The 27,328-nt window shown below is 38.5% G+C and overlaps 1 protein-coding gene across 3 annotated transcripts in view; it reads left to right on the forward strand.

Moving 5' to 3' along the window:
• The window catches only part of LOC100233139 (probable starch synthase 4, chloroplastic/amyloplastic), a 38,193-nt gene that overhangs the window by 1,529 nt on the left and 9,336 nt on the right, over nt 1–27,328 (forward strand). For all 3 annotated transcript variants that reach the window (XM_059737686.1, XM_059737687.1, NM_001303084.1), the window contains 11 exon segments: nt 202–406; nt 906–1,040; nt 2,265–2,369; nt 3,001–3,099; nt 3,626–3,755; nt 17,950–18,000; nt 18,096–18,206; nt 18,743–18,852; nt 19,083–19,251; nt 20,764–20,850; nt 21,061–21,132. In XM_059737686.1, coding sequence (XP_059593669.1) covers nt 202–406; nt 906–1,040; nt 2,265–2,369; nt 3,001–3,099; nt 3,626–3,755; nt 17,950–18,000; nt 18,096–18,206; nt 18,743–18,852; nt 19,083–19,251; nt 20,764–20,850; nt 21,061–21,132 — 1,274 coding nt within the window.

A 27,328-nucleotide genomic window follows, 5' to 3' on the forward strand; every position in this document is an offset into this window, starting at 1 on the left:
CACCACTGTGCTACATGCCTACGACAATGTTGGCTGTATACTAATCATAGTATCTTGTGAAAATAAAAAATATTATTGATATTGGCACTAAAGTTGAGAAAACCAAGAATTGTACTTCAGTGTTTAAATATGTACTGTCCGGATATAACATTGTGTATGAGGGGGGTATTGTTTAACAATCTTCTTTTCCACTTAAACCAGATAAGCTATCAATTCTCTGGGATTTGCTGCTTCGTATAGACTCGATGGTCCTCAAAGGCATGATTGACACTGGAGAGGCATCTGATTTCAGAAGGCTGGTCATGAACTCTAATGCCATTGTAGCTGATGTTTTCTTTGACATCATGCAGAGAAAAGATGTGGAACTTCTGGCAGAACTACGCCACTTCTCAGACAAGAACAAAAGGTAAAACTGATTCTTTTATTTTGACTGCCCAATAGTATTGTACTGAATAATGCAATACTGTAAATGTTCAAACATGCAGACAGTTTTTCCTTATAGTTTGAATTACTCATAGTATTCTTGTGTGGGCGATGATGGTGACTTTTTCCTTAGATCTTGTCTTTAGCTGAGAAGCCCACCATAATCTGTGTTAAGGGTATGGTAGAACTGTTGTAGAAAATGCATGAATCAAATGAACAGTACTGAACATATTATAGTTTGAAAATTTATGAAATTTAGAATATATTTGTTTCTGCAATGCTTACTTCAAAATATGACTTCTTTAGAGAAAAGTTGTAGTTCATATATAAAGTAGTTCATGAATCCTTTGGAGAAGTTATTTTATTCTTTATCTTTCTGAATCGTGACACCAAGATAATTCATGACATCCCTTTTTCTTTTTCTCTTCTTTCCTTGTTTGTCCTGTTCTAACATTTTTCTTTTCCTCTCTTATTCAATTCAGGAATGGTTTTCACATTGTCCACATATGCACTGAAATGGTACCTGTGGTCTCTGTTGGATCTTTGGCATCTTATGTGACTGGTTTGTCTCATGCACTTCAAAGACAGGGCAACTTGGTGGAGGTTATTTTACCAAAGTAATCAAAGGACTTCAACTTTCATGTTGATTTTGTCTCAAATTGCTTCCAGAAATTAGCAATTGAAGATGATGACCTCATAGCTCGTGCATATCAATTATTGGCAAATGCCATAAAATTGAATGTCAACTGTGCACTATTTTGGGAACACGCGCAGACAAACATTAGCAACAGAAGACAGAGAAAGGCAAATCATAGGATAATAAAATTATTCCAAGGAGACATGTTAAGTATTTTATAGCAGCAGTACCCTAATTTTAGTGTAGTTAAGGAATCATCTTGGCATCTTCTTGCCTGGCAGGTAATCAAACTCCTTTCTTAAGTTGTAAGCTGCAGTGGTAGCAGGTGACACTTTGGCTTTCAATGAAGTGGAGTAACAGGTGTCAGCTTGATAACCTAGATCTCTTGTTAGGTTTAATGGGATCTTAAGCACTTTAGCTGAACATGTGTCAAGATGGTCCTTAGCATATTGAGTCCACCAAAGACCAACATGTAGAAATCGATTATCTTATTTGTTAAGGCTTCTGAAACTATTTTAAACAATTTGAACCGTTTGATACTACAGAAGGTCAATTGCTTCTGAAACGCATCCTAAATTTTCACCAATGTAGATTCCTTTGGGTAGAACTGTTTAGCTCTGTTGTCTCATAACCATGATCATTTTGAGTATAAATTCGCTTTTTTTGAAAAAATCGGTGCTTTGATATTACATCTTGCAAGTGAAATAAAAATGCTTAGCTGACCTTGTTTACTTTCAAATTGGCACATCTGCCTGTGAATTAAGCTTCACGTTGTGTATCTTTAACCCTTTTTTCATGAACTCTATTCATTGAGTGGGAGAAATGAAATCTTACGTTATATTACTCTATCTACTCAACTCATCTGCACAGATGCATAACTGCAAATTGCATGCCTCACCACTTAAATTAAAAATGTGAAATTCAGTATAGATGAAGATAGTAATAAACTTTTTTTTGCTTAGGCACTGTATAGGCAGAAATGGGCCACACTTCAACTTGTGATGCCCAATTACCTGGACATTGCCTAGATGCCCTAAATTATACAGCTGCTGTTTTGTGATAATCCTGTTTTTTATACTACAGGTCCATTATAGTATGCATCAAATGAAAGAAACTTAACTGTTGTTCCCTTAATTTTTTTTGTATGTTTCATTAGAGACCTGAAGTTTCAGAGTTGACTTAGAGGAGTAATCCTTGTGAGCAGGTATGCAAGCCTAGACCTAGATGAAGTTCAAGGATTACGAGAAATTGAAGCGGAGTTCTATTCATATTTTAATGGTCAATTGCAGGGAAACAGAATTTGGACAGGGTGAGATTTGGTTGTTCTTTTTGTACTAAAAATTTACAGTGGCCTTGTTTTTCGGGGCAAGATGAAATTTAGAGTTTCAGTAAATGGTAACAAAGGAAAAGGAGAGAGACAGAGAGAGGGGGGAGGAGAGTCTAACAATTAATTTTGCAGTGAAATTCATTAGTTCCTCTTCTCGGCAAGACTTTTGGAAGGATTTAAATTATGAGACTCTAGATTTATGTATCTTTTCTTGTTCTTGTTCTTTACTTCTGGACGCATTTCTATACATTCAACTGGCCTTCCATTAATCCTAATTTTATTCCTAAAACCCTATTCTTTGATTGTGAACTCTAGCCTTGCTTTTACTTCTACTACCATAAATTAGAGACCCAAAATTCCCTTTCTGTCCAGATCTTCTAGCAAGCTTTTTCTTTTGTTTTTGACCTAAGCAACCTTGATCCATTGCCAATCAGACCCTTATTTTATCCTTAACACCCTATTAGACTGTTCCCTTCATAAACCAAACTAAAAGCCTAGCCCATATTATTTGTTTGTATGGAGCTACTCTTAGGTATGTAGTAGATCGATATTTTTTGTCCCCATCAATTTACATATCTTTTTATTGATATTACTTCTTATTCATATTATGCAGAGTTGTCTATGGAATTGGAGTTACTTTTATTCAACCTGTGCACTATTCAACCTTTTTTACCCGTGAGAGGTTATATGGCTATCCAGATGATTTTGAACGGTTGGTAAATTTATCTATAATGTGTTTGCTGTTGCTCTAGTTGACTCTGTGTTGTAGAATTCTTTTGTACTTATTGCTAGCCTAATTAGATAACGGTGACCATCTGACATGAGTTGTATGTCTTGATTTCATAATATATTGACAGAGGCATTGCTGCCTGAAAATGATGGTGCCTATAATGTAGTCTTGCATGGTCCGACTCTAGTATGCTTGACACTACCTGAAATTCTAGTGTGTTGCATGTTGAAACATTGCTTTTGTTAAATAAATAAAGCTAATAGAGATTTAAAAATCTGAACACTCCATTGTTTACAAGTTAATAACTTAAAACTGCTACCAGGATAAATACTGAAGAGAAAAGTCTGATTATGGAGCTAAAAAAAAGTTGAATATGAATCCTGAAATTGGGAAGAGATCGACATTATTAGCTTTTATTGTTTGTGTTACTTCTTATATATCCTTTGCTAATTTATGCCACTGTTGGTAACCATTTTTTCCTAATGGATTATGTAATTGGTGCTTTCAGATTTAGCTATTTCTCCCGTGCTTCGTTGGATTATATAGTAAAATCAGGAAAGCAGCCTGATGTGTTACATATACACAACTGGGAGACTGCTATTGTTGGACCACTTTTCTGGGATGTTTTTGTTAAACAGGTGCAGTTAAGAATTAAGTTCATATGTTCTATGTACTGAATATTTTGGTTTGAAAGGCAGCTATTGCACTATATTGTGGTAATATTCTTATTATCTGATCAAAAGAATATGATCTTCACACCTTAAGATTTTATTTTATTTTGGTAAATCAAGGAATTTTTTAATGTTCTTGGAACCTATTTGAGCATAGAGTATTCACTGAGCAGTTATTTAGTTTCTAATTTAATTTTAAAAACCTTACATAAGAACCATAGCCTATTGGATTTGAAAACAATGTTGGTCCCTCAATTAGTTCACATGTGGTATGGTGCACTTGTGTTGCTTCTTAGGAGTGTTGTTCAAAAGGAAAATCTCTTTGACTATGTTTGGTTGGCTGGATTGGATCTGTAATCCTAGGATATCATTTCCAATGAGATATGATATCCTTGGATATTATATCCAATGGAATGATATCACTAGGTTTTATATCCAATGGGATATGTTATGTCCTACTTATATTAGTTGCTTGAGGTGGAAGATGGGGAATGGTCCTATACAGTAGCAGTTTCAGTCACCGGAGAAGATGAAGACGCCGACGCTGTCACGTCTGAGAGAAACCGTAGCAAGAACGAGTGGGTGAGAGTGGGAGGTTGTGTCTCTCAGTCGTCAAAAGCTGCAGAAGGGCTACGAGGTAGTGTTAGGGACATTGAGTGCTACAGAAAGAGGCGTCTTCCCAGGGCACGTTATTGACAATCAAGGAAGTGTTTGGCAGATAAAGGGGAGATAGGAGGGGGATGGAGCAGATCGGGCCCAGCTGAAGCAAATTTTATTGGGCCCGAGCATGAGTTCTCTTTTAAAGCCCACAAGGTTAGTGCCCAAAGTGGGATGAGGCATCGTGGGCTTCAAGATGGCCCAGAAGCTCCTCAAGCCCACCAGTCTGCATCGGCTTCGTCCCTTTCTCCCCAGCGAGCTGATTCTTCTACAAAGGCGATCGCGATGCTCTGTCCAGACGGTGTAAGGGCCTGCGCCAAGGTTTTCTTTGGAGAAGAAGGTCGAGCCGTTGAGCTAAAGGCCCACTCCCTTCCCAACCCTAGGCCATGGTCAGACAACACCGTGGGCTGTAAGTTTAAAGGCCTGTTGGGATTGGGCCAAAACTTAGGAGGAACGAAGCCCTCTGGTATGGAAGTCTGGTCACGAAGGGAAGAAATCGAAGCAAGGAAGGGGAAAGCCCCCGCGGTTCACACGAGAGATGCTACGCAGGAGGAAGAGACAATAATTTCAAATAAGACATGGTCTGCCCTCTTCCCTCCAAGCGCCGATCGACGACAGGGACATCGGTGTAGCAATGAGCCTATTTTCACACGGGGTTCGTCGTCGTCAAGTGAAGACCGCAACATGGAAGAAGAGTTTGGGATGGGCTTTCAAATGGAGCGAGGAATCAGAGTGAATCCTCTCTCCAGATGTCCTCTGTCTGGTAACCTTTCGAAGGAGGACACCTCGGCGAGCCGCGTTGAAGTCAAAGAAGGGCTAACGGGACAAGTGGGGTTTGATCCTCGTGGCTATTCAGACATGGTTTCACCTTCTAATTCAATAATCAGAGGTAAATGACTCATCTTTGAGGGGTTTTGCGAAATTCCGGGAGCCAAAAACTTGGAGGTATGTCAGCCCTCTCCTTCTTAGCCACCCGAGTCACCTTCTTTTCTTTCCTGTACTCTGGATTCTCCTTTGACGAATCCCTCTGGTCCACTTCTTCCCAATTCAGTCCCTCTTCCTCAGTCTCCTACGGAAAATCAAAGCATTTCAAAATTTTTTTATGAAAAAGGTGGTGTTGACTATTTAAAACATGGTGACATACCTGACCGTGTTGAGGAGGAGAACCAGTGTGCTTCATCTAACCAGATGACCGAGAGCTGTACCCCTAAGGAATCTATTGTCAGGTCGCATAAGGAGGATTCGGGTGATTTCCTTATTGATGGTCTGTCCCCCGGGAAAATGGCCAAAGTGCGAGAGGTATTATGCTCTCTTGACATTAAGGTGTATTCTAGGAGGAAGAACAGAGGCCCCACAGGTTATTGAGACATGTTGGTTTTGGCTCGGAAGGTTAGGGTCTTTGTGTTTTCCCATGAAAATTATTAGCTGGAACGTTAGGGGTTTAGGTTCAAGGAATAAGCGTAGGATGGTTAAAGATTTTCTTAGGTCAGAGAATCCGGATGTTGTGATGATTCAGGAAACAAAATATGAGAATTGTGATAGAAGGTTTGTGGGTAGTGTCTGGACGGTCAGAAATAAGGATTGGGTTGCTCTTCCGGCGCCTGGGGCATCAGGTGGGATTTTGATCATCTGGGATTCAAAAAATCTGCGTAGAGAGGAGGTGGTAATAGGATCTTTCTCGGTCTCAATCAAGTTCTCTTTGGACGGTTGTGGACCTCTTTGGATTTCTTCTGTTTATGGTCCAAACAGTCCTTCACTTAGGAAGGATTTTTGGGTGGAACTTTTTGACATTTATGGATTAACTTATCCGCTATGGTGTGTAGGCGGTGATTTTAACGTCATAAGGAAAAGCTCAGAAAAAATGGGGGGTTCTAGCCTAACTCCAAGCATGAGGGACTTTGATAGTTTTATTAGAGAATGTGAATTGCTTGACCCACCTCTTCGGAATGCTTCATTCACTTGGTCAAATATGCAAGAGTCTCCCGTGTGTATGAGATTGGACCGTTTTCTCTACTCAAATGAGTGGGGGCTGCTCTTCCCCCAAGGCCTTTAAGAAGCCTTAATCAGAAGGACATCGGATCACTGGCTAATTGTTATGGATACCAACCCGTTTATATGGGGGCCAACACCTTTTAGGTTTGAGAATATGTGGTTACAACACACTAATTTCAAGGAGAACTTTAGAGATTGGTGGAGTGGGTTTCAAGGAAACGGATGGGAAGGTCATAAGTTCATGAGGAGACTTCAATATGTTAAAGCTAAATTGAAGGAGTGGAATAAGTTTTCTTTTGGAGAGCTTAAAGAAAAGAAAAAAAGTATTCTCAATGATTTAGCTAACTTTGACGCCATTGAGCAGGAAGGGGGTCTCAATCCTGATTTGTTAAGCCAAAGAGCCTCAAGAAAAGGGGAACTAGAGGAATTAATATTGAGGGAGGAAATTCATTGGAGACAAAAAGCCAAAGTGAAATGGGTTAAGGAAGGGGATTACAACTCTAAGTTTTATCATAAAGTGACTAATGGCAGGCGAAATAGGAAATATATCAAGGAGTTGGAGAATGAGAGGGGCTTAGTGCTGAAGAATGCCGAGAGTATCACAGAGGAGATCTTACATTACTTTGAAAAGCTTTACTCAAATCCTACAGGAGAGTCTTGGGGTGTTGAAGGATTAGATTGGTCCCCTATTTCGGAAGAGAGTGCGTTAAAGTTAGACTCCCCTTTCACCGAAGAAGAGATTTCTAAGGCCATTTTTCAGTTGGATAGGGACAAGGCTCCGGGGCCAGATGACTTTACTATTTCCGTATTCCAAGAGTGTTGGGATGTGATTAAGGAGGATTTGGTGAGAGTGTTCGCTGAATTTCATAGGAGCGGAATTATCAATCAAAACACTAATGCCTCTTTCATTGTTCTAATACCAAAAAGAGTTTGTCAAAGAGAATATCAGACTTTAAACCTATTAGTTTGATCACTAGTCTTTACAAGATAATAGCCAAAGTGCTCTCAGGGCGTCTAAGAGGGGTTCTACATGCGACCATCCACTATTCTCAAGGCGCTTTTGTTCAAGGGAGACAAATATTGGACGCGGTTCTTATAGCGAATGAGATAGTGGACGAGAGAAGAAGGTCAGGGGAGGAAGGCGTCGTATTCAAAATAGACTTTGAAAAGGTATACGATCACGTGAAGTGGGATTTTTTGGATCATGTGTTAGAAAAGAAGGGGTTCAGTCCTAGATGGAGGAAATGGATGAGTGGTTGTTTATCTTCGGTATCTTATGCAATCTTGGTGAATGGTAGTGCTAAAGGGTGGGTTAAGGCATCAAGAGGATTAAGACAAGGTGACCCTTTATCCCCTTTTTTGTTTACTTTAATCGCAGATGCACTGAGTAGGATGCTTATGAGAGCTGAGGAAAGAAATATGATGGAGGGTTTCAGGGTGGGTAGAAATAGAACTAGGGTGTCCCATTTGCAATTTGTTGATGACACCATATTCTTTTCTAACTCAAGGGAGGAAGAGCTGCAGACTCTGAAGAGTCTTTTGTTAGTGTTTGGGCACATTTCTAGGCTCAAAGTCAATCTTAACAAGAGTAGTATTTATGGCATTAATCTTGATCAGGCTCTTTCAAGATTGGCTGTGATGCTTGATTGTAAGGCGTCTGGATGACCTATTCTCTATCTGGGTCTCCCTTTGGGCGGGAACTCTAAGACGTGTGGCTTTTGGGATCCAGTGATTGAGAGAATCTCAAGTAGATTAGATGGGTGGCAAAAGGCCTACTTATCCTTCGGGGGGAGGATCACTCTTATCCAATCTTGTCTTACCCATTTGCCAAGTTACTTCCTTTCCTTATTTAAAATTCCCGCTTCAGTGGCTGCAAAAATCGAGAGGTTGCAAAGGGATTTTTTATGGTCAGGGGTTGGGGAAGGCAAAATGGATCATTTAGTGAGGTGGGATGTTGTGTGCAAACCGAAGACAATAGGGGGTTTGGGTTTGGGGAATAATTCTTGGAGGAATCTTGCTCTTCTAGGGAAATGGTTATGGAGGTATCCTAGAGAGGGTTTAGCTCTTTGGCATCAGGTCATTTTAAGCATTTATGGTTCACACTCTAATGGTTGGGATGCTAACACTTTAGTCAGATGGTCACATCGCTGTCCTTGGAAGGCTATTGCTCAAGTCTTTCAGGGGTTTTCTTTGATTACTCGGTATGTGGTAGGAAACGAGGAAAGAATTCGGTTCTGGGAAGATTTGTGGTGGGGGGACCAACCTTTGGAAACCCAATATCCAAGACTATTTAGAGTAGTCGTGGATAAAAACATTTTTATTTCTTCAGTTCTCGGTCCATCTCGGCCTTTCTCGTGGAATTTGAATTTCCGCCGTAACCTATCAGATTCTGATATTAAGGACTTAGAAGGCCTCATGCGGTCTCTTGATGATTTGTATCTCTCTCCTTCGGTCCCAGATGCCAGATTATGGCCATTATCATCTTCAGGGTTTTTTTCAGTCAAATCATTTTTTCTAGCATTATCTCAATCTTCTGGTTCTCCTCAGAACTTTCCTTCAAAGTTCGTGTGGAATTCTCAAGTTCCTTTCAAAGTGAAGTCCTTTGTCTGGTTAGTGGCACACAAGAAGGTGAATACTAATGATATGTTACAAGTGAGAAGACCCTACAAAGCCCTTAGTCCTGATATTTGTATCCTGTGCATCAAGCACGGGGAATCAACAGATCATCTTTTTCTTCATTGTTCCTTGATGATTGGGTTGTGGCACAGGTTATTTCAGTTAGCTAAGATGGATTGGGTTCCCCCAAGGAGCATATATGACATGATGTCCATTAAATTTAAAGGCTTCGGTAATTCTAAGAGAGGGATAGTTTTGTGGCAAGCTACGAGCATAGCTCTAATTCGGGTTGTGTGGTGGGAAAGAAACGCAAGGATTTTCGAGGATAAAGTAAGGAATTTAGAGTTCCTTTGGGACTCTATTGTTTTCCTTGCTTCCCTTTGGGCTTTCTGCTCCAAGGCATTTAAGGGGATTCCCCTTAATGTGATTCAACTGGATTGGATAGCGGTGTGTATTCCATAAGGATTGGTCCTTAGTGGGAGTTCGTTTGTTTTATGTGTATTTTCCTGTAATTTAGTTGTCTTTGGTGGGAGGATTTCTCATCTTTCTTCTTGTACTTCTTTTTTATATTAATATATCTTTGTGGCGTTTCCAATCAAAAAAAAAAAAAAAGGCAAAGTTGTGGGGTCTGAAAGGCAATTTAGGCTTGGTCAAATTGGAAGACGGCAAGGCATTACTGGAATTTGAGGTGATAACAGAAGCTGAGAAAGCCTTAAAAGATGGGGAAGTACCGGTCGGTGGCTTCGTCATGCGATTGGAGAAATGGAGCCAAAGGACGGGATGTTTGATGGAGGGAGAGAGAGGGAGAGAGGCCTGGGTGAGAATAGTTGGCCTTCCCATTTCCTTATGGGATTGGGATATCCTGAGTAAGATAGGAGAGGGGTGTGGGGGTTTTTTGGACATTGATGATAAAACGGAGAGGATGGAGGAGCTGCAGTGGGCTAGAATTCTGGTAAGGATTAAAGGTGAGAAAATCCCTAATATGGTGGAAATTTGGGTCGAGAATATGTGCTACTCTTTAGCCTTATGGTGGGAGACCAGGCCGACGCTAAGAGCGCTGATGACAGACGAAAGGGGGAAACCCTTCGTAATAACTGGAGAGGTAAAGGGTGAGGTTTAGTCACGCAAGGGCAAGCGCGTGATGGAGGCTGAAGGGGGTCCAAGGCTCAAGGATCAGACGCAGTCGACGGATGGGACGCGGAGGCTGACATATGGGTCGGGGCGACCCATGGATTGTTTTCGTGGGCTTGATGGGTTGCATTTAGGGCCCCAGGGAGTGGTGAGAGTGCAGGGTGGGCCTTTAGAGATGGGCCTCTTGGAAAAGCCTCGTGGGCCTGTGGGTCTTAACCCATCCTCCTCTTCTGTGGACTCCTTTGGGCCAAAGGAGATGGTGGATCTCAGACGGACCAAGGTCTGGAAGACCTCGGAGGGTGCTGGACTGGTAGCCGATGGTCAAAGCCCCTCGGTGGAGCCCAACGACCATTTTGGTGAGGCCTAGAGTTGTGGCCCAAGCCATTCGGGGAGTCCATTCTCTGAAATTCCCCTGTTTTGGGAAAATGATGGCCTGCACAGGCTGAGCGAGGCAGAGATCCTCTACAAAGAGAGATCGAAGACTAATCTCACCTTTGTTGAGGAAGCGTTGAGGTACGATAGTGTTTCTTTTCAGTCTGGTTGTCTGGTCTCTGGGCCTCTTTCTCTCTCTTCTTCTTTTTACGGTCAGACTCCATTGGGGGAGTATTGCGACCTTTTTGGGGATGAAAAGGAGCATGATGAGGGAGAAAATCCGCTTCAAATACTCATTGGCACAGAACCCCCCATGGGTGAGACTGTCGAATGTTGGGATTTGGTGGAGGTCAACAAAAGCAGAACTGAAGCTGTTGGAAAGGAGATAGGCTTTGATCAAATAGTGTCACGAGTAACTAAGGCAGGGGGGGAGCTCAGTTGGGAGAAAAGTGATCTGGCCAAGTTTAGTAAATTCTTGGGGTTCTCGACAGAAGGTCTAGAGAAGGATATTATGGACTTCTTGGTTAAAATTCGTAAGAGAAGGGAAAGAGTTCACAGCAAAACCCTTCTGGAGAAATCTAAGTTTGAGAGGGAATTGAAAAGATTAGAGTGTTCCATTAACTATGAAGGGGGGAAGAAGCAAAATGGTGGAGAGCAAGTAAGAGGGTGCCAGATTATGGAAGTTAAATGAAGCTAAGACTCCTAAGTTGGAATGTTCGTGGAGCCAATGATAGTTCCAAAAGAAGGGTTATTAAGGCAGTGATCAGAAGTCAGAGGGTGGATCTTTTTTGTCTTCAGGAGACCAAAATTCAGACATTGTCGGAGGGTCTGGTGAGAAGTTTGGGTTCTGGTAGGTGGTCAAATTGGGTGGCCTTGGACGCCTTGGGCTCTATAGGAGGGATGCTGGTGTGTTGGGATAAAAGGTCTCTGGAGGTGATGGAGACGGAGGTGGGGAACTTCTCAATCTCCTGCAGGATTAGGAATGTGGAAGATGGGCTAACCTGGATCCTTACTGGTGTGAAAAGGCCTTTCTCCAAAAAAGACAGAGATTGTTTGTGGGAAGAGCTAGGGGCAATCAGAGGCTTGTGGGAAGATCCTGGGTGTTTAGGGGGTGACTTCAATGTCATCTTGTCCCAGAGGGAAAGGAATAGACAGGGAAGGTTGACTGGTGCTATGAGAAGTTTTGCCCAAACTGTTGATGAGTTAGAACTTCTTGATCTTTCTATGCAAGGGGGTGTTTTCACTTGGAGTGGGGGTAGGAATAATCAATCCTAGGCTAGATTAGATAAGTTTCTTGTGACTCAGTAGTGGCTAGATATGTTTAGTGGGGTCGCCCAATGCAGACTGCATAGACCTACTTCTGACCATTTTCCTATTTTGTTGATGGGTGGTGAGTTGAAGAGGGGCCCTACCCCGTTTAGATTCGAGAATATGTGGCTGAAAGTGGATGACTTTAATGGTCTTCTCCGGGGGTGGTGGCAGGGGATTGAGGTGAGAGAAAGGGCCAGTTTCAGATTGGCCTCTAAGCTGAAGGTATTGAAGCAAAAAATTAAAGTTTGGAGTAGGGAGGTGTTTGGAAGGTTGGAAGTCAACAAAAATTCTGCCCTCCAGCAACTAGAGTATTGGGATGGAGTGGAGAGCGAGAGGAGCCTGTCTATAGCTGAAACCGAGCAGAAAAAAGAAGCCAAGGATGCCTTCTATAAATGGGTGCTTATAGAAGAAGTCCATTGGAGGCAGAAGTCAAGGGAGTTGTGGCTCAAGGAAAGGGATAGGAATACTGGTTTCTTTCACCGGATGGCTAATGCCCACCGTAGGAATAATTCCTTGGATAGGATTATGATTAATGGGGAGTGGCTGACTGAGGATCAAGAGGTAAAGGAGAGGATTGTGAACGCCTTCCAGAACCTACTCTCAGAAGAGCCGGGGTGGAGAGCGGACATTGAGGGGCTGCATCTCAATCAACTTAATTCCTAGGAAGCTGAAGACTTGGAGATGCCTTTTTCTGAGGAGGAAATCCATTTTGCCTTGATGGAGATGAGGGGAGACAAAGCTCCAGGCCCGGATGGATTCACAGTGGCTTTTTGGCAAGCATGCTGGGATTTTGTGAAGGAGGAGGTGGTGGATCTGTTTAAGGAATTCTATGAGCATGGGTCCTTTGCCAAATGTCTCAACACTACCTTTCTGGTCCTTATCCCTAAGAAAGGAGGTGCTGAAGACTTAGGGGATTTTAGACCTGTCAGCTTGCTTGGGGGCTTGTACAAACTCTTGGCCAAAGTCCTAGCGAATAGGCTAAAGAAGGTGCTAGATAGGGTGGTCTCAGTAGACCAAAATGCTTTTGTGAGAGGGAGACAGATTTTGGATGCTCCTCTAGTAGCTAATGAGGTGATTGATTATTGGCACAAACGAAAAGAGAAAGGGTTGATATGCAAGTTGGACATTGAAAAAGCTTATGATAGCATCAATTGGAAGTTTCTTATGAAGGTGCTTCGGAAGATGGGCTTTGGGTCTCGTTGGATGGATTGGATGTGGTGGTGTATTTCAACTGCTAAGTTCTCCATCTTAATCAACGGGGTGCCTGTCGGTTTCTTTTCGAACTCAAAGGGGTTGCGGCAAGGAGACCCTCTCTCTCCATATCTCTTTGTCTTGGGTATGGAAGTGCTTAGCACCCTTCTTAGATGGGCTGGTGAGGGGGGCTTTCTTTCCAACTGTAGGCTTCGGGGGAGAAGAGGTGAGGAGCTGACTGTCTCCCATCTCCTTTTTGCTGATGACACAATCATTTTCTGCAAAGCTAGAAGAGAGCAACTAACCAATCTAAGCTGGATCTTGGCGTGGTTTGAGGCGGCCTCCAGTCTCAGAATTAATCTTGCCAAGAGTGTTCAAATTCCTGTTGGGGAAGTGGATGAGCTGGAGGAGTTGGCGGCTGAGCTAGGATGCAGATTAGGGGCTTTACCCACTGTCTATTGGGGCTGCCCCTTGGAGCCCATCATAAAACCTCTTCTTCCTGGGATGGGGTGGAAGAGAGAATGAGAAGAAGACTAGACTAGCACAGTGGAAAAGACAATACATCTCGAAGGGGGAAAGAATTACTCTTATTAAGAGCACTTTGGCCAACATACCCATCTACCTTCTATCCCTTATCTGCATTCCTAAGTCTGTTGCAAAAAGGATTGAAAAAATTCAAAGAGACTTCCTTTTGGGGGGGGCGCGAAAGCTCACTTAATTAACTGGAAGGTGGTCTGCAGCCCTAAGGATGAGGGTGGATTAGGCATCCGAAAGATAGACTTGTTGAACAAAGCCTTGCTGGGCAAATGGGTTTGGAGATATGTCTATGAGAAGGATAATCTTTGGAAAACGGTGATAGGGGTGAAATATGGTCAAGAGGGGTGTGGGTGGAGAACTAAGGAAGTTTGTGGGTCTTTTGGAGTGGGATTGTGGAAGGAGATCATGAAGGAGGCTGATTGGTGCTGGGAGAGCATTGAATTTAAGGTAGGGAAGGGGACTAAAGTTTTGTTCTGGACGGATAAGTGGTGTGGTAATGAGGCGCTATCCCAAACTTTTCCACAGCTGTTTACCTTGGCGGGTCATAGGAATGCCAAAGTAAGTGAAGTGTGGGACTCTAGCCTGGGTCAAGGAGGTTGGAATCTCAGCTTGGCTAGAGATTTCAATGATTAGGAGCTGGATCAGATAGGAGATATGCTGAATCTGCTGAGGGACTTCAGGACTTCTCCTGAGGAGGATTCAGTGAGATGGAAAGGGGATGACAATGGTTTTTTTGGGGCTAAGGGTGCTTACAAAATGCTAATTGGCTCCTCAGCTTGTGCCTTCCCGAACAGACGCATTTGGATGGATAAGGTCCCAACAAAAGTGTCTTTTTTTACTTGGGAAGCTTCGTGGGGGAAGATCCTCACCTTGGATAAGCTTCAAAGAAGGGGGTGGCAGCTCCCTAACCGGTGCTTTTTGTGTGGCTGTGAAGAGGAAAATGAGAATCACATTCTTTTACATTGTACAGTGGTTAAGACTCTTTGGGAGATTGCCCTCGCCATTTTTGGAGTTCAGTGGGTGTTCCCAGAGTTAGTTAAAGAGGTGTTACTTAGTTGGAGGGGTTCTTTTGTGGGGAAAAAAGGAAAAAAGATCTGGAATTCCATCCCGTTGTGCATATTTTGGACGGTTTGGAAGGAAAGGAATAAGTTAACTTTCAGGGGGGGGGGGGGTCGTTAGATATTCAGAAATTCAAAAAAAAATTTGTATGTAACTTGTGGAGTTGGGCTAGGGTGTACAGTGGTGAGGAAACCTATTCTCTCTTAGGCTTTTTGGAGTGGCTTGCGGCCACTTGAGGGTGGGCGAGGTTCCTCCCCTCTTTTCTTTCAGTTCCTTGTTTTGGGCTTATGTGTATACCCCCCCCCCTGTATATGTGTGGCTTTTTAGCCTTTTTTAATATATTTTGTTGATTGTCTATCAAAAAAAAAAAAAAAAAATTTACAAAATGAGTAAGTAATATAGAAAATTGAAAAAAAAAATTAAAAAAAGTAACAAGAGTAAATTTATGATTCATGGGATATATATATTCCATAACATAGTATTAGTGTATCCCATGTGTAAAGGATATAAAAAAGAAGTGAGATAATACATCTCACCACTTATCTTATTATATCCCATGTTTGGTTTAAGATAAGATATGATAAGTGATAGGATAACTTATCCTATCCTATCCTCAACCATACATGTGATAGGATATATTATTCTATCTCTTATTCTATCTCATGTTATATCAAACTAACCAAACATGGCCTTTATAAGGTGAAGGCATTGATTGTTATCGGTTTTCACCTTCTTATCATGTTTTTATTTTGTGATTGACTTAGTATGTGTGTTTATTTGAACAATAATGTCCAATAAGTTTAGCAACATCAAGTGATGTTGTCTATTCAAATTGTAGCATGTGGAAGGAAAGAAGACTTTAGGGGTGTTTGATAAAAGAACTACTTAGTTAAAAGTGGAAAAATTGTTAGGTCCTACTTTTTAAGCACATTTGATAACACAGATTTTAAACCACTTAAAAATAAAAACTATGAAAAAGCCATTGAATTTGTTTAGTAAGAGAGGTTTAATTAACCATTTAAAGAAAAAAACAGTGAGTGATTTTTAAAATTTAAGTCTTTTATTCCATTTTTATCTTTCTTTTATAAAATAAAGATTTTTATTGAAGAATTCTTTTTACACTACAATATAACTTCTTTTAAATTAGAATCTTTTCACATGAGTTATTTAATACAATAAAAATTAAAATTATGAAAAACAAAACTCTATTTTAATTGATAATATTAAAGGGTTCTAAAAATTTCTTGTTCATATAATTAGAGAAAAAAATTGCAAGGTATGATGGAAAAACCATTCATGTTATTTATTTATTTTATTTTTTCTATGAGTATGTAAATATTGTAATAATTTATTTTAAAGTTTTAAACTTTGGTGTGACAAGCAATTGCCCAAGTGCTTGGGCATGTGCCCCTAGACTAGCATGATACAACTTTGAAGCCTATTCATGTTGGAGTTGAGTTATAACCATGAAAGTTACAAGCTTGGTACACTAACTGCTTTGTCACGCCTCACCTTAAACCCTTTAAAATTTTTAAAGTTTGAGGTAGCAAAATTTTTTTAATATCTCATTTTTTTAAAAGTCATCACCTTTTTTTAAGGTAAATTTCAAAGAGTTCTTGCGTTTTATGGCGTTACTATCATTTGAAAAAAATCAGAAAACAAGAAGTGTAACTATTTCAATTATTTGAACTTTTTTTAGCTATTTCAATTATTTAGGATTTTTGTAACTATTTATTTGTTTTAATTTTTCTAGGGAACAATCCATATAGTAATTTGTGTCAATTAATATTAATATATTATTCATACAATATTTGGAAAGAATATTTAAAATATGTCATTTCATGAGTATAAGATTAAATTGTAAAATAAGCCATTTTCAGATTTCAATTTTTTCTATTATTAAATAATTAAATTAAATCTGACATATAAATCTAAGATGATATTGAACACTTTTTAGAAATTTGTTAATTATATTTTATATTACTTATAATTCAACTGTCAAGTTCTTATTACTTAATTTTCAGTTTTATTAAACACCTCTTTATTTTCAATTTTAGGTGCAGTGAAAGTAGCCGTGTTTCTAAAGGTATTTTCTTTAGGAAATTGCACTATATAGATTCCAAATCCCCTCAATGGACTTCTTCTCCTTTAAATGTGGTTTTAGAATGCAAGAAGCTAGGATGAAGGTGAGGCTTTTTGTCCACCTGCGTCTCAAGGTGTATGCATGAATTCATTGGCATAAGTATCATGATAGATGAATTTATTCAAGGCAAGAATTTGCAATCAATAGAAAGAGAGTATCTATACTTTTTCTAATAATTAATTGTGTTAGATGCCACCTGGTCTAAAACCAAAGTTGAAGAAACAAATTTACCTTGTGATCAATTTAAAGCTGATAAACAATTTATCAATGTGAAATTCTAAGAAATTGTAGGGCTAAAAAGCTATAAAGCAAACCTTTCAGTCCAAAACTCAATGTGGATTTTGGATTGTTGGAAAGCAGTCAAAAGTACCTTTAATGTAATTTAGTGACATTGACTTACTTTAATATTAAATAGGAGCTAAATGAATTTTAAAAACTGCAGTTGTATTTGTAATGTTTGAGCAAACAGGCAACAGTTACAGAAGTATGTAATTTATACAGAATTGCCCCAATTTTGGAAGGAAGGTATCTACATCTGATTCATCTAAGAGGTAGATGCTGAGAGAAGCCTCAATGCATATATGTCTAATTAAAGCCTCACCTTGTTTGATCCTTTGACAGTACTGGTCCATTTAAACTGTGCTGTGCTACAGTTGGGCATTTGCCTTTTAGCATGACATCATTGAGAATTTCTCTACTTTTTTTCACATCCTTTCATAGGAGTGGTACTTGCTTGTTAAACCAAATTCAAACATGTGAAGAGTTTTTTCCTTTTTTGTATTATACTCTTTTGCTGAAATATATGCATATTTGGGGAAAACACAAACTTCCTGGTAAATATTGGCTGTTATCCGTTTATGAATTTATGATTACCTTGAACTGATATGAACCTTCATAAAACTATTGTCTAATAGCTCAGCTCTGGTGGATTCTACTAATTGTAGAACTTAAGAAAATGGTTAATTGTCTATGTTTCAAAACTTTTTCTTTTATATCACATGAATTTTTTATTTGACACGTAGTAATGCATCACATTGTTGTATATATCTCTTTTTTTTATTTAACACTTCTGACAATTGATTTGTGGAAAAAGAAATGTTAATCTGTTGGAAACATTCTCATCATAGAAATGTTCTTGTTTGAAATATGTAGGGACTTGGAGGTACTAGAATAATGTTAACATGCCATGACTTTGGTTCTCAGGTGATGACATTCTTTCCTGAATTTACATATTTCTTCATTTTGTGCTTGACATCATTAGCCATCTTAGTGATAATGATTTATTATTTATCTTTTAGTGTCTTGAGCAACCTGATAAGCTTGCACTTTGTGGACTTGATTCTTCTAGGCTCCACCGCTCTGATCGTTTGCAAGATAACACTAAGGGCCATCTTGCCAACATTTTGAAGGTATACATTTCTGCCTGTTATATAGGTGTGTGCTCTCTATGGTTGGCATTGTTATATAATCTACCATCTTGCGAATTGTTACTCTGTGGCCAGCATTGGGTGATTATTGTGCCATCCATCCATCATTTTGAGAAACTGTGAACTTCATATGTTTTCAGGAATTTTTACCACACCTTAGTTAAATGAAATAACCAGAATCATGAGACTGAGCAAATCAAACCTAGGTGAAATTGGCTGCATATTTTCAAGGATGAAATTATATTCAACATAAATAGGATGTAAATCCCATGTTGCAAGTAACTCATTACAAATCTGCCACATAACCATATATCTTTTCACATCTTCATCATATTTTTGCAAATTTCCTCCAAATCCCAGTCTCTATTTTTGTAGAAAATTGTGCCATTAAAGTAGGTCTTATACCTTTTCATCCACTATCTGATGCTTATTGTCAACATGCAAACTCCCTCTTTATTAGAATCTTTAACTTTTTTGGCTGCTTGGAATCACTTGGGTTTTATTCCAAAAACTTGCAGGGTGGAGTTGTTTACTCCAATAAAGTTGTCATAATGTCATCCATGCATTCAAAAGCGAGTATTATTCACAGTTTGAGTCATGGGTTGGAATCCACTTTCACCATCCACAAGTAAGTCATGCTTCTATGCTGTTTATGAATTTGGGCCTTTGAATGTTTTATGAAACTTTTTTTTGTATTCCCCATTTTTTTCCTCTTTGAAAACTGAAATGGAATAGATGTTCTTGGTACAAAAAATTGATTGGTTCAGAAACATTAATTTTCTCTCATTATTTGAGGCTGCTTTAATACTGCAACTTTCTAATTCTTCTAGTTTTTTTCTTGTTTACATTTGGTTGTAGGGACAAATTGCTAATTGCTCCTTACGGATTTGACAAGTTCACCTGGGATCCTTCCAGGGACAAGTTTCTTCCAGAAAACTATACTGCAGATAATATGATGGGGAAAGCTGTTTGCAAGGTCGCATTGCAGCAGCACTTGGGTTTAACTGAGCACGCTTCTGTCATTCTTGTGAGTGTTACATAGAGGGTTTCTTTAATCTCCTGATCTTTTCTTTTTTTTCCTGTTGCAGTTTTGGTTGTGATTTGTTAAGTTGGCCAATGTACATGTTAATGTTTTTATGTGTCTAAGTTGGAAATTCTGTTCCATTTTCAATAAACCAAATCAGTGACTGATAATTATCTTGTCATGGACTTACTCAATGATCAAAGGCCAAAGAAGTTCATGGTACTTCATCCCAAGGTCTTTGAAGATATTGTAAACTAGACTATGATAGGTGTGGTTTTACTCAAAAATCGACTAAACCAAGCTTAGCTATAGGTTGGGTGTACAGAACGAGCAGTTCTGGCATTTCAGAAGACCTGTTTTCAGATTTCTTCAGGAGACCAATTGATCCATCTTGGAGTCAATCCATCACTTGAGGAAACTGAGAGACTTGCTACATCAGACGATTGGTCAACCACACTCGAATGGCTTGATTGATTGTTCTAGATGGGTGATTTTGGGAATAGTGTGAAATAACGCACAGCCAGAATGGTTGATTGATAGACAATTCAGGCGATGTCTTAAATCATGTTGTTTTGAAACTCTAGTTTGTACCTAATGTCATCATGATCTCACTCAGTTATGATTGCTGGAGTATATTCGTCTTCATATAGCTCTAACTACCTCATTTGGCTAGTTAAAGAAGCAAAGAAATTAGAGAGTTTTTGGGGAAGGCTTTTTAATCATTGAGTTGTAAAATTCACATCCATACTCTCTTCATTCAACTGGGCCAATGTTTGATTGGCATCTTGGAGTGAATTCATGATTGTGAGAGGCTTTACACCTTGAAGCAAGTTCAAGGAAGATTCATGAGAGTGATCAAGTGCTGAAAGTGTTTAAGAGTGGGTAGCATGGAGTAAGTCCATGAGTGGATCACAGATCTCATGTCTGGTAAGTGTTGTATCTTGACTTGGTTTTTCTCTCATGTGGATTGTGGAGCAAGCTGCAAAGGCTTGTAGTTTCTGATCTCGCACAGGTTTTCCTTGTACATCCATTGCCTCTTATGATTGTTTATGATTTCATACTTCAATTATGATCATCATATTGGACCAGAATTAATTGATTCTGTTTGTGATCCAAATAAGCTTTATTGAAAGTAATTCTTCGAGCCCCCATTGCTTCTAGGTGAATTTCATAACATTGAGTAGCTAATTTCAATATTTGTAATCAGGTTTCACCTTCTGATGGAAATCATAATTTTACCTTTTATATGGAATGATTTGGTGTTTACTGGTTTCTTAAGATGTAAACTAGCATATGGAGCAATTTCAGGACATCAGTATCTGCACGTATTTTCTAGTTGAGTTTGTTAACATGCAAGGGTGAAAAAGTTGTTTGCTAGTTTTCTACTTCTGAAGATATAAAATTAATTTTTTTCCTATTTCTGGAAAAATATATGATAATCACTCACACATACACATGCTGTGATCAGTTTTTGTTAGAAGGTTCTGGAAAATTCTAAAAGAATTTCGTTAGCAGGTCGGATGCATTTTCTCTGAAGTTTCAGATGTTGATCTGGAGAACCTGAAGGAAGTTGTCTTGATTGCTTCCAGGAGGAATGTTCAGGTTGTTACTTCTATGAATGCCATTCTGTTTTTTCATAGATATTGTTGACTCATCCACAGAATTTCCACTGAAGACCCTTATTGGCCGTTGTAGTAGCCATGACCTTCTGTAAAACTAATTTTTTATAGACACAACTTTCTGTAAAAATATTTGTATGATGTGCTTTTCTTAATTCCATAAGAAAGTGATTTGTCCAGTGATTCTCTACAGTTTGTATTCACAAGGCTTAGCAAAGTACCAAGCAAAAACACGTCTCTGGATTCTTTTCTGGAAGAAATCAAGGTACAAGCATTGCTTCCTTGTTTGTCATACACTTTCCTGTCCCTTAATATTTATTTGTATTCATTGCAGAGTCAGGACAAATATGGTGAAGTGTTATCTAATATGATTTAAATCAACTGTTCTATCTTATTTGGTTATGGTAAACCTACCCATGCAGTATATCCTAGATATAGGTGTCATTTTCAAATTAAGGATGGAATCTTGTTGAAGGCCTTGTGGAGTTTGTAAACCAAATATTTACAGCCATTAGCCTTGAAACAAGCAAGCTGTAGGTGCTTTCGTAATATTTTTTCAGAAGCAAATAAATTTGCTTATGAGAATGAGGCTCTTTGGAAGCTGGTAATTGTAGGGAAGTACAGAGAGGAAGAAGGGGGGTGGCATTCCAGAGTTTTGAGGGAAGGTTATGGGGTGGGTCTTTGGAAGGCAATCCGGCATGGGAGGAAGGAATTCAACAACAGGTTTGATTTTAAGGTAAGGAAATGGTGGGAGGGTGAGGTTTTGGAATGATAGGTGGTGTGGAGAGAATCCTCTGGCAGTGACTTTCCTAACATTGTTTTCAATTGCCAATGATAAAGAAGCTTGGGTAGACCAAATGTGGGATCAGGTTAGGGAAGGGGGTTGTTGGAACCCAATGTTCACAAGACAAGTAAATGATTAGGAATTGGGAGAGATGGAAGAGTTGCTTATAGGTTTGATGTAGGACAACCCTAGGATGGTTGCCTACACTCAAGGGTAGGTGGGCTAGGGTTTTATTTTTAGGGTGTAAGGAGAGGAACAAGGAATAAACTTTATGGTAGAGAAAATTATAAGATAAGAAATAGAGAGAAAGAAGAAACAATGAAGAAAAGATGGAAAACCTTAGAGTCTCACTAAGGCCTTCTAGGAGTCTCACCTAGAAGAAAATCAATGGAGTCTCACCATTGAGGGTTGCAACCTTGCAATGAAAGAAAGTATAATATTATTCATCAAAATTCATCCCTTTGATTTACATTGATTAGCCTATTTATAGGCTTCTCTAAGAAATCCAAAGTTTACTAGGACTTTAATAACTTATTCTACTAGGACTCTAATAACCTATTCTACTAGGACTCTAATAACCTATTCTACTAGGACTCTAATAACCTATCATGACTCAAATTCTAATTATATTAATCATACTTAAAGTTTACTTAGGTCTTCTCTTTCTTCCTTGAATAAACTTTAAAAGGCTTTTCCCCATCAAGGTTGCAAGGGCAAGTGATCAGAAAAGGCGTTGAGGATGTCATGGCTTGACAGTTAACAAAGGAAGGTACCTTTACATTGAATTCCTTTTACTCTTACCTAGCAGGGAGTCAGTTTTTTTGCTTAAGAAGAGGTTTGGGAAAAATTCTAACTCTAGATCAGCTAAAAAGGAGGGGTTGGTGTCTTCCAAGCAGATTTTATTTGTGTAAAGGTGAAGAAGAGTCAACAAACCATATCCTACTCCACTATCCAAAGGCGACCTTGTTGTGGCACCTTCTCCTTGCTTTTTTTAATGTTTAATTGGTAATGTCTTTCTCAATCAAGGATGCCTTCCTTAACTGGTAGGGATCCTTTGTTGGGAAGAAAAGAAAGAAGGTATGGAGAACGACTCCTTTATGTTTATTTTGGATACTATGGAAGGATAGAAACCGAAGAGCCTTTGAAGATTTAGATTTGACAGACCATGCTATTTTACGCTCCTTCATGTAGATGTTTTTAGAGTGGTTCAAGGTACATTTAGGGTTTAGCACATTGTCTTTATTTGATTTTATTGATTGGTTGGGTTGTAAGTGAGATGAGGGTGTTGTTTTTGTGAATCCCTCCCCTTTTTTTGGCCTCGTATACATCGTATATACTATAGGCGCGTTTTAAGCACTTTTAATGCATTTGCTTCTACCTATCAATTTTTATTTTTTTTTGGAATCAGCCATTGACTTCTCTAGTCAGGATGGCAAGCTTGAACAAGCCACTTGTATGGGTTGTTGAAGATGTTCTAGTGATGATATTACCAAAATGGTGGATTTTTTTGAACCTTTGCTTAATAGTTGGTGTGTGTGTGTTTCTTTTTAATAAGAAGCATTGATTTCATTGCAATGAAATATTAAATACAAAGAAGGATGAGAAATCCTTCCAAAAAGTACACAATGCTCTATGAAGAAAGTTAAAGAAAGCTTAGGAAAATTTCATTCTTACTTTTCTGAATGAGTACAATACTTTAAATAATACAAAATAGTTCGACTTAGTAGAGCCAAATAAGGAAAAACAGCTAGGAGCTAGCCTATCCTAATTGCATTCTGATCTCTAGGAGTACATTACAAAAATATCTATAATTAAGTCTCATTTACAGCAGGAAATAAAGTAATCTTTTCAATAGTATCAACATAATATCCTCAACACTCCCTCTCAAGCTGGTTCAAATATGTCTATCATTCCTAGCTTGCTAATTATGGATTGAAATATTGTCTTGTGAAAATGTCTGCTAATTGTTCTTTTGTTGAGATAAATGGTATACAAATTAATCCATAAATCCAATTTTTCCTTGATGAAATGTTGGTCTATCTCAATGTGTTTTGTTCTATCATGCTAAACCGGGTTGTGAGCTATGCTAATAGCTGCTTTGTTGTCACAATATAGCCTCATAGACCCTCCATTTGCTATTTTTAATTGATGCATTAGAGACCTTAGCCACATGAGTTAATAAATTCCTTGTGTCATATACTTGAAGTCGGCTTCTACACTTGATCCAGCCACAACTTGTTTTTTTGCTTCTCTAAGTCATCAAATTTCCTCTAATAAAGGTACAACACCTAAAAGTAGATCTTCTATCAATTATAGAGCCTGCTCAATGTCGCATTAGTTTACAAATTCCTTGTGTCATAGACCTAAACTTGGCTTTTACGCTTGATCTGGCCACAACTTCTTGTTTTTTGCTTTTTTAAGTTATCAAATTTCCTCCAATAAAGGTATAATACCCAGAAGTAGATCTTCTATCAGTTATGAAGCCTACTCAATCTGCATTAGAATAGGCTTCAACCTCTAGGTGACTATTCTTAGTGAATAGGAGACCTTTCCCAATAGTCCCCTTTAAATACCTCAATATTTTTACTACAACATTCATGTGTTCTTCATTTGGAGCATGCATGAATTGACTGATAACACTTGCAACAAATGCAATATCAGGTCTTGTGTGTGACAAGTAAACTAACTTACCAACTAGCCTCTAATAGCTTTCTTTATTAACTGCAATACATTTTGTTGATACTCTAATTTCGTGGTTTACATCTATTGGTGTATTGTCTGGTTTGCGTTCCAACATGCTTGTATCTTTCAAGAGGTCTAAGACGTGCTTTTGTTGTAATAAAAAAATTCTCCTTCTTGATCTAGCAACTTCAATTCCAAGGAAATATTTGAGGTTATTTAAATTTTTAATTTCAAGCTCTTGTGCAAGTAGCTATCTTAACTGCTTTATTTCAACAAGTCATTACTAGTTATTATCATGCATCAACATACATGATGGGAATTGTAATTTTGTCTCCCTCCACAAACTTGTAGAACAAAATATGGTCACCTTAGCTTTGAACATATCCTATCTTGTGAATTGATTTAGTGAATGTCTCAAGCCATGTTCGAGGAGACTATTTCAAACCATAGAGTGAGTTCTTTAGTTTATAGACCATTTTTCTTTTGAAGGTTTGTTAGAAGCCCAGAGGGAGTTCCATGTACACTTCCTCTTATAGATCACCACGGAGGAAAGCATTCTTTACGTCTAACTAGTGTAGTAGCCACTCCAAATTAGCTATAAGAGATCGAAGTACCCACACTATATTCCATGGTTCAAAATCGCGATATCGGCATCTCGATTCGGTATCGGGCGATATGCAAAATAAGATACTTAAGAGGTTCAAAAAATTATAAAAATTATTTTTAATATAATTAAATGAATTAAGAAACTAATAAACTTAATAATAAATTATTGACATAATAATAAATGAAATAATTTCTTAAATTATTAACAATAAATTAACATATAAAATAATACATCTTATATAATACAATTTCCATGTAAAATAATATATTACCTAAATTAAAGTCATTCATATCATATTTAATATATAAAATACTAATTTTCAAATTTCCAATTCCAAATACCGTTGGCATATAAGGTAAAATGATGCAAATACATGAACATTTGAAATAATAAATCATTTTTATATAAAACAATACATTAAGCCCTTTTCTTTAATTCTCAATCCCAAACATCACTTATTCACACCACGGGATACCCGATTTGCGGAGGTAAAAACCTCTCTGCAGTACACAACCAAACAACACTATGTAGATTGAGCAAAGAGAGGCAACGCCAACGTGCAAAGATCCTCATCGATGAAAGAATGTGATGTTTCTCATCGGTTGGTCACCACAACTACATCATCGACACGACGTTCTTTCTTCTTCTTCTTATCCTTCATGGTTATGGGTCTTGAAAAAAATTTTATTTTTAAGAGAATTTCTCATACTTATTAGAGATTTCTCAGCTTTGGTTGCCTTTTGTTGTGATTTGAAAGGAAATTTTTTTTTTTTTTTTGGTTTAATCTGAGAATATTTAGATCTTAAACAATTGAACTCGTAATTTCGATCAAGTCCACTCAGAATCTTAACCGAGGCGACCAAGTTTAACCAGTTCTTAGGTTGGTTTGTGTTGAAAATGGTACCGAGTATCGGACTTGGCGCAAAAAAGTTCGAGACTAATACGATTAGGCCAATATTTTGAACCATGCTATATTCATCTTGGCTACTGGTGCAAATGTTTCTTGAAAGTCAATCCCATAGGTTTGAGTAAATCCTTTTGCTACCAGTCTGGCCTTATATTTATCAATGCTTCCATTTGCTTTCAATTTTATTGTAAACACCCATTTACAACCTACCGCGTTCTTGCCATGGGGTAGTTCTACAAGATCCCATTGCTTGATCATTGTGCAAGACCCTCATTTCTTCCCTCACTGCCTCTTTCCACTTTGGACTTTCTAAAGAATCTTGTATAGTTTTAAGTGTATTCACATTGAAAAGGTTAGTAGTAAAGGCCTTGAAAGATGAATTTAGTCTATGGTAATAGACAAACTTGGCAATGAGGTGTTGAGTATAAGACTTAACACCTTTTATAAAGGTTATAGGCAGATTAAGATCAGACTGATCAATGAAAGAATCAAATTGTGACTCACTAGAGTTTAGTTCCACCATGCTAGGAGTAAGGGATTGGCCATATTGAGGAGTATTTTCAACCTCTTTATTCCTTATTGTGTACACCTATAGTTGTGGTTGATTGGGAATAGGCACAATCTCCCTTTCACAATTGACATTTTTCTCAAACACACTTTCCCTCTTTTGACTCTCTAATAGCACAGGTATAGGACTCACGAGCAAAGGACTCTCAAGCATTAGCATAGGTAGAACAGACCAACACCGATCTTCCACTCTACTCCTTAAACTGAAGTTTGGGTAAAATATGGTTTGCCTTCAAAGAAGGTAACATCCATAGAAACAAAGCATTTCCGAGAAGGAGGATGGAAGCATTTATGGATCTAGGGTCTAACTTGCTCCAATTTTGACTGTGGACATGAACGACGACCTCACACCCCAAAACCTTAGGAGTAATGGGAGACCAAATAAAGTTGGAAATGGGACAAGATTGTTTAAGGGTATTAAGATGAGTATTAAATTTAACACTTGAGCTGGCGTACGATTGATTAAGTATAAAGTTGCCAAAACTGCTTCACCTCAATAATGTTTTGGTACCCTCATTTGAAACTTTAAGGCTTCCACAACTTCAAGTAAATGATAGTTTTTTCTCGTCTATCCCATTATGTTGAGGCATATTAACACATAATGATTAATAGATAATCACATTTTCCACTAGGTAGGTTCCCAATACTTTGGAGAAGTATTCCTTTCCATTGTCAATTTTTAGGATACACACTTTGGCCTGAGATTGTGTTTGAAACATTTTTTGGAAAACTTTAAAAATCTTTTTGGTCTCAAATTTTCCTTTGAGAAGATAGACCCAACACACCCTGGTATGGTCATCAATAAAGGTAACTGTTAAGAGAGAGAGAGAAGAAAACCTTGATTCTCATTCATGTAGTTTCTACTTACAATTGAGAAAATATATATATACAAGGCTAGGAGTCCTAACTACCAT

This window comes from Vitis vinifera, chromosome 7, assembly GCF_030704535.1.
Source record: "Vitis vinifera cultivar Pinot Noir 40024 chromosome 7, ASM3070453v1".
NCBI lineage: Eukaryota > Viridiplantae > Streptophyta > Magnoliopsida > Vitales > Vitaceae > Vitis > Vitis vinifera.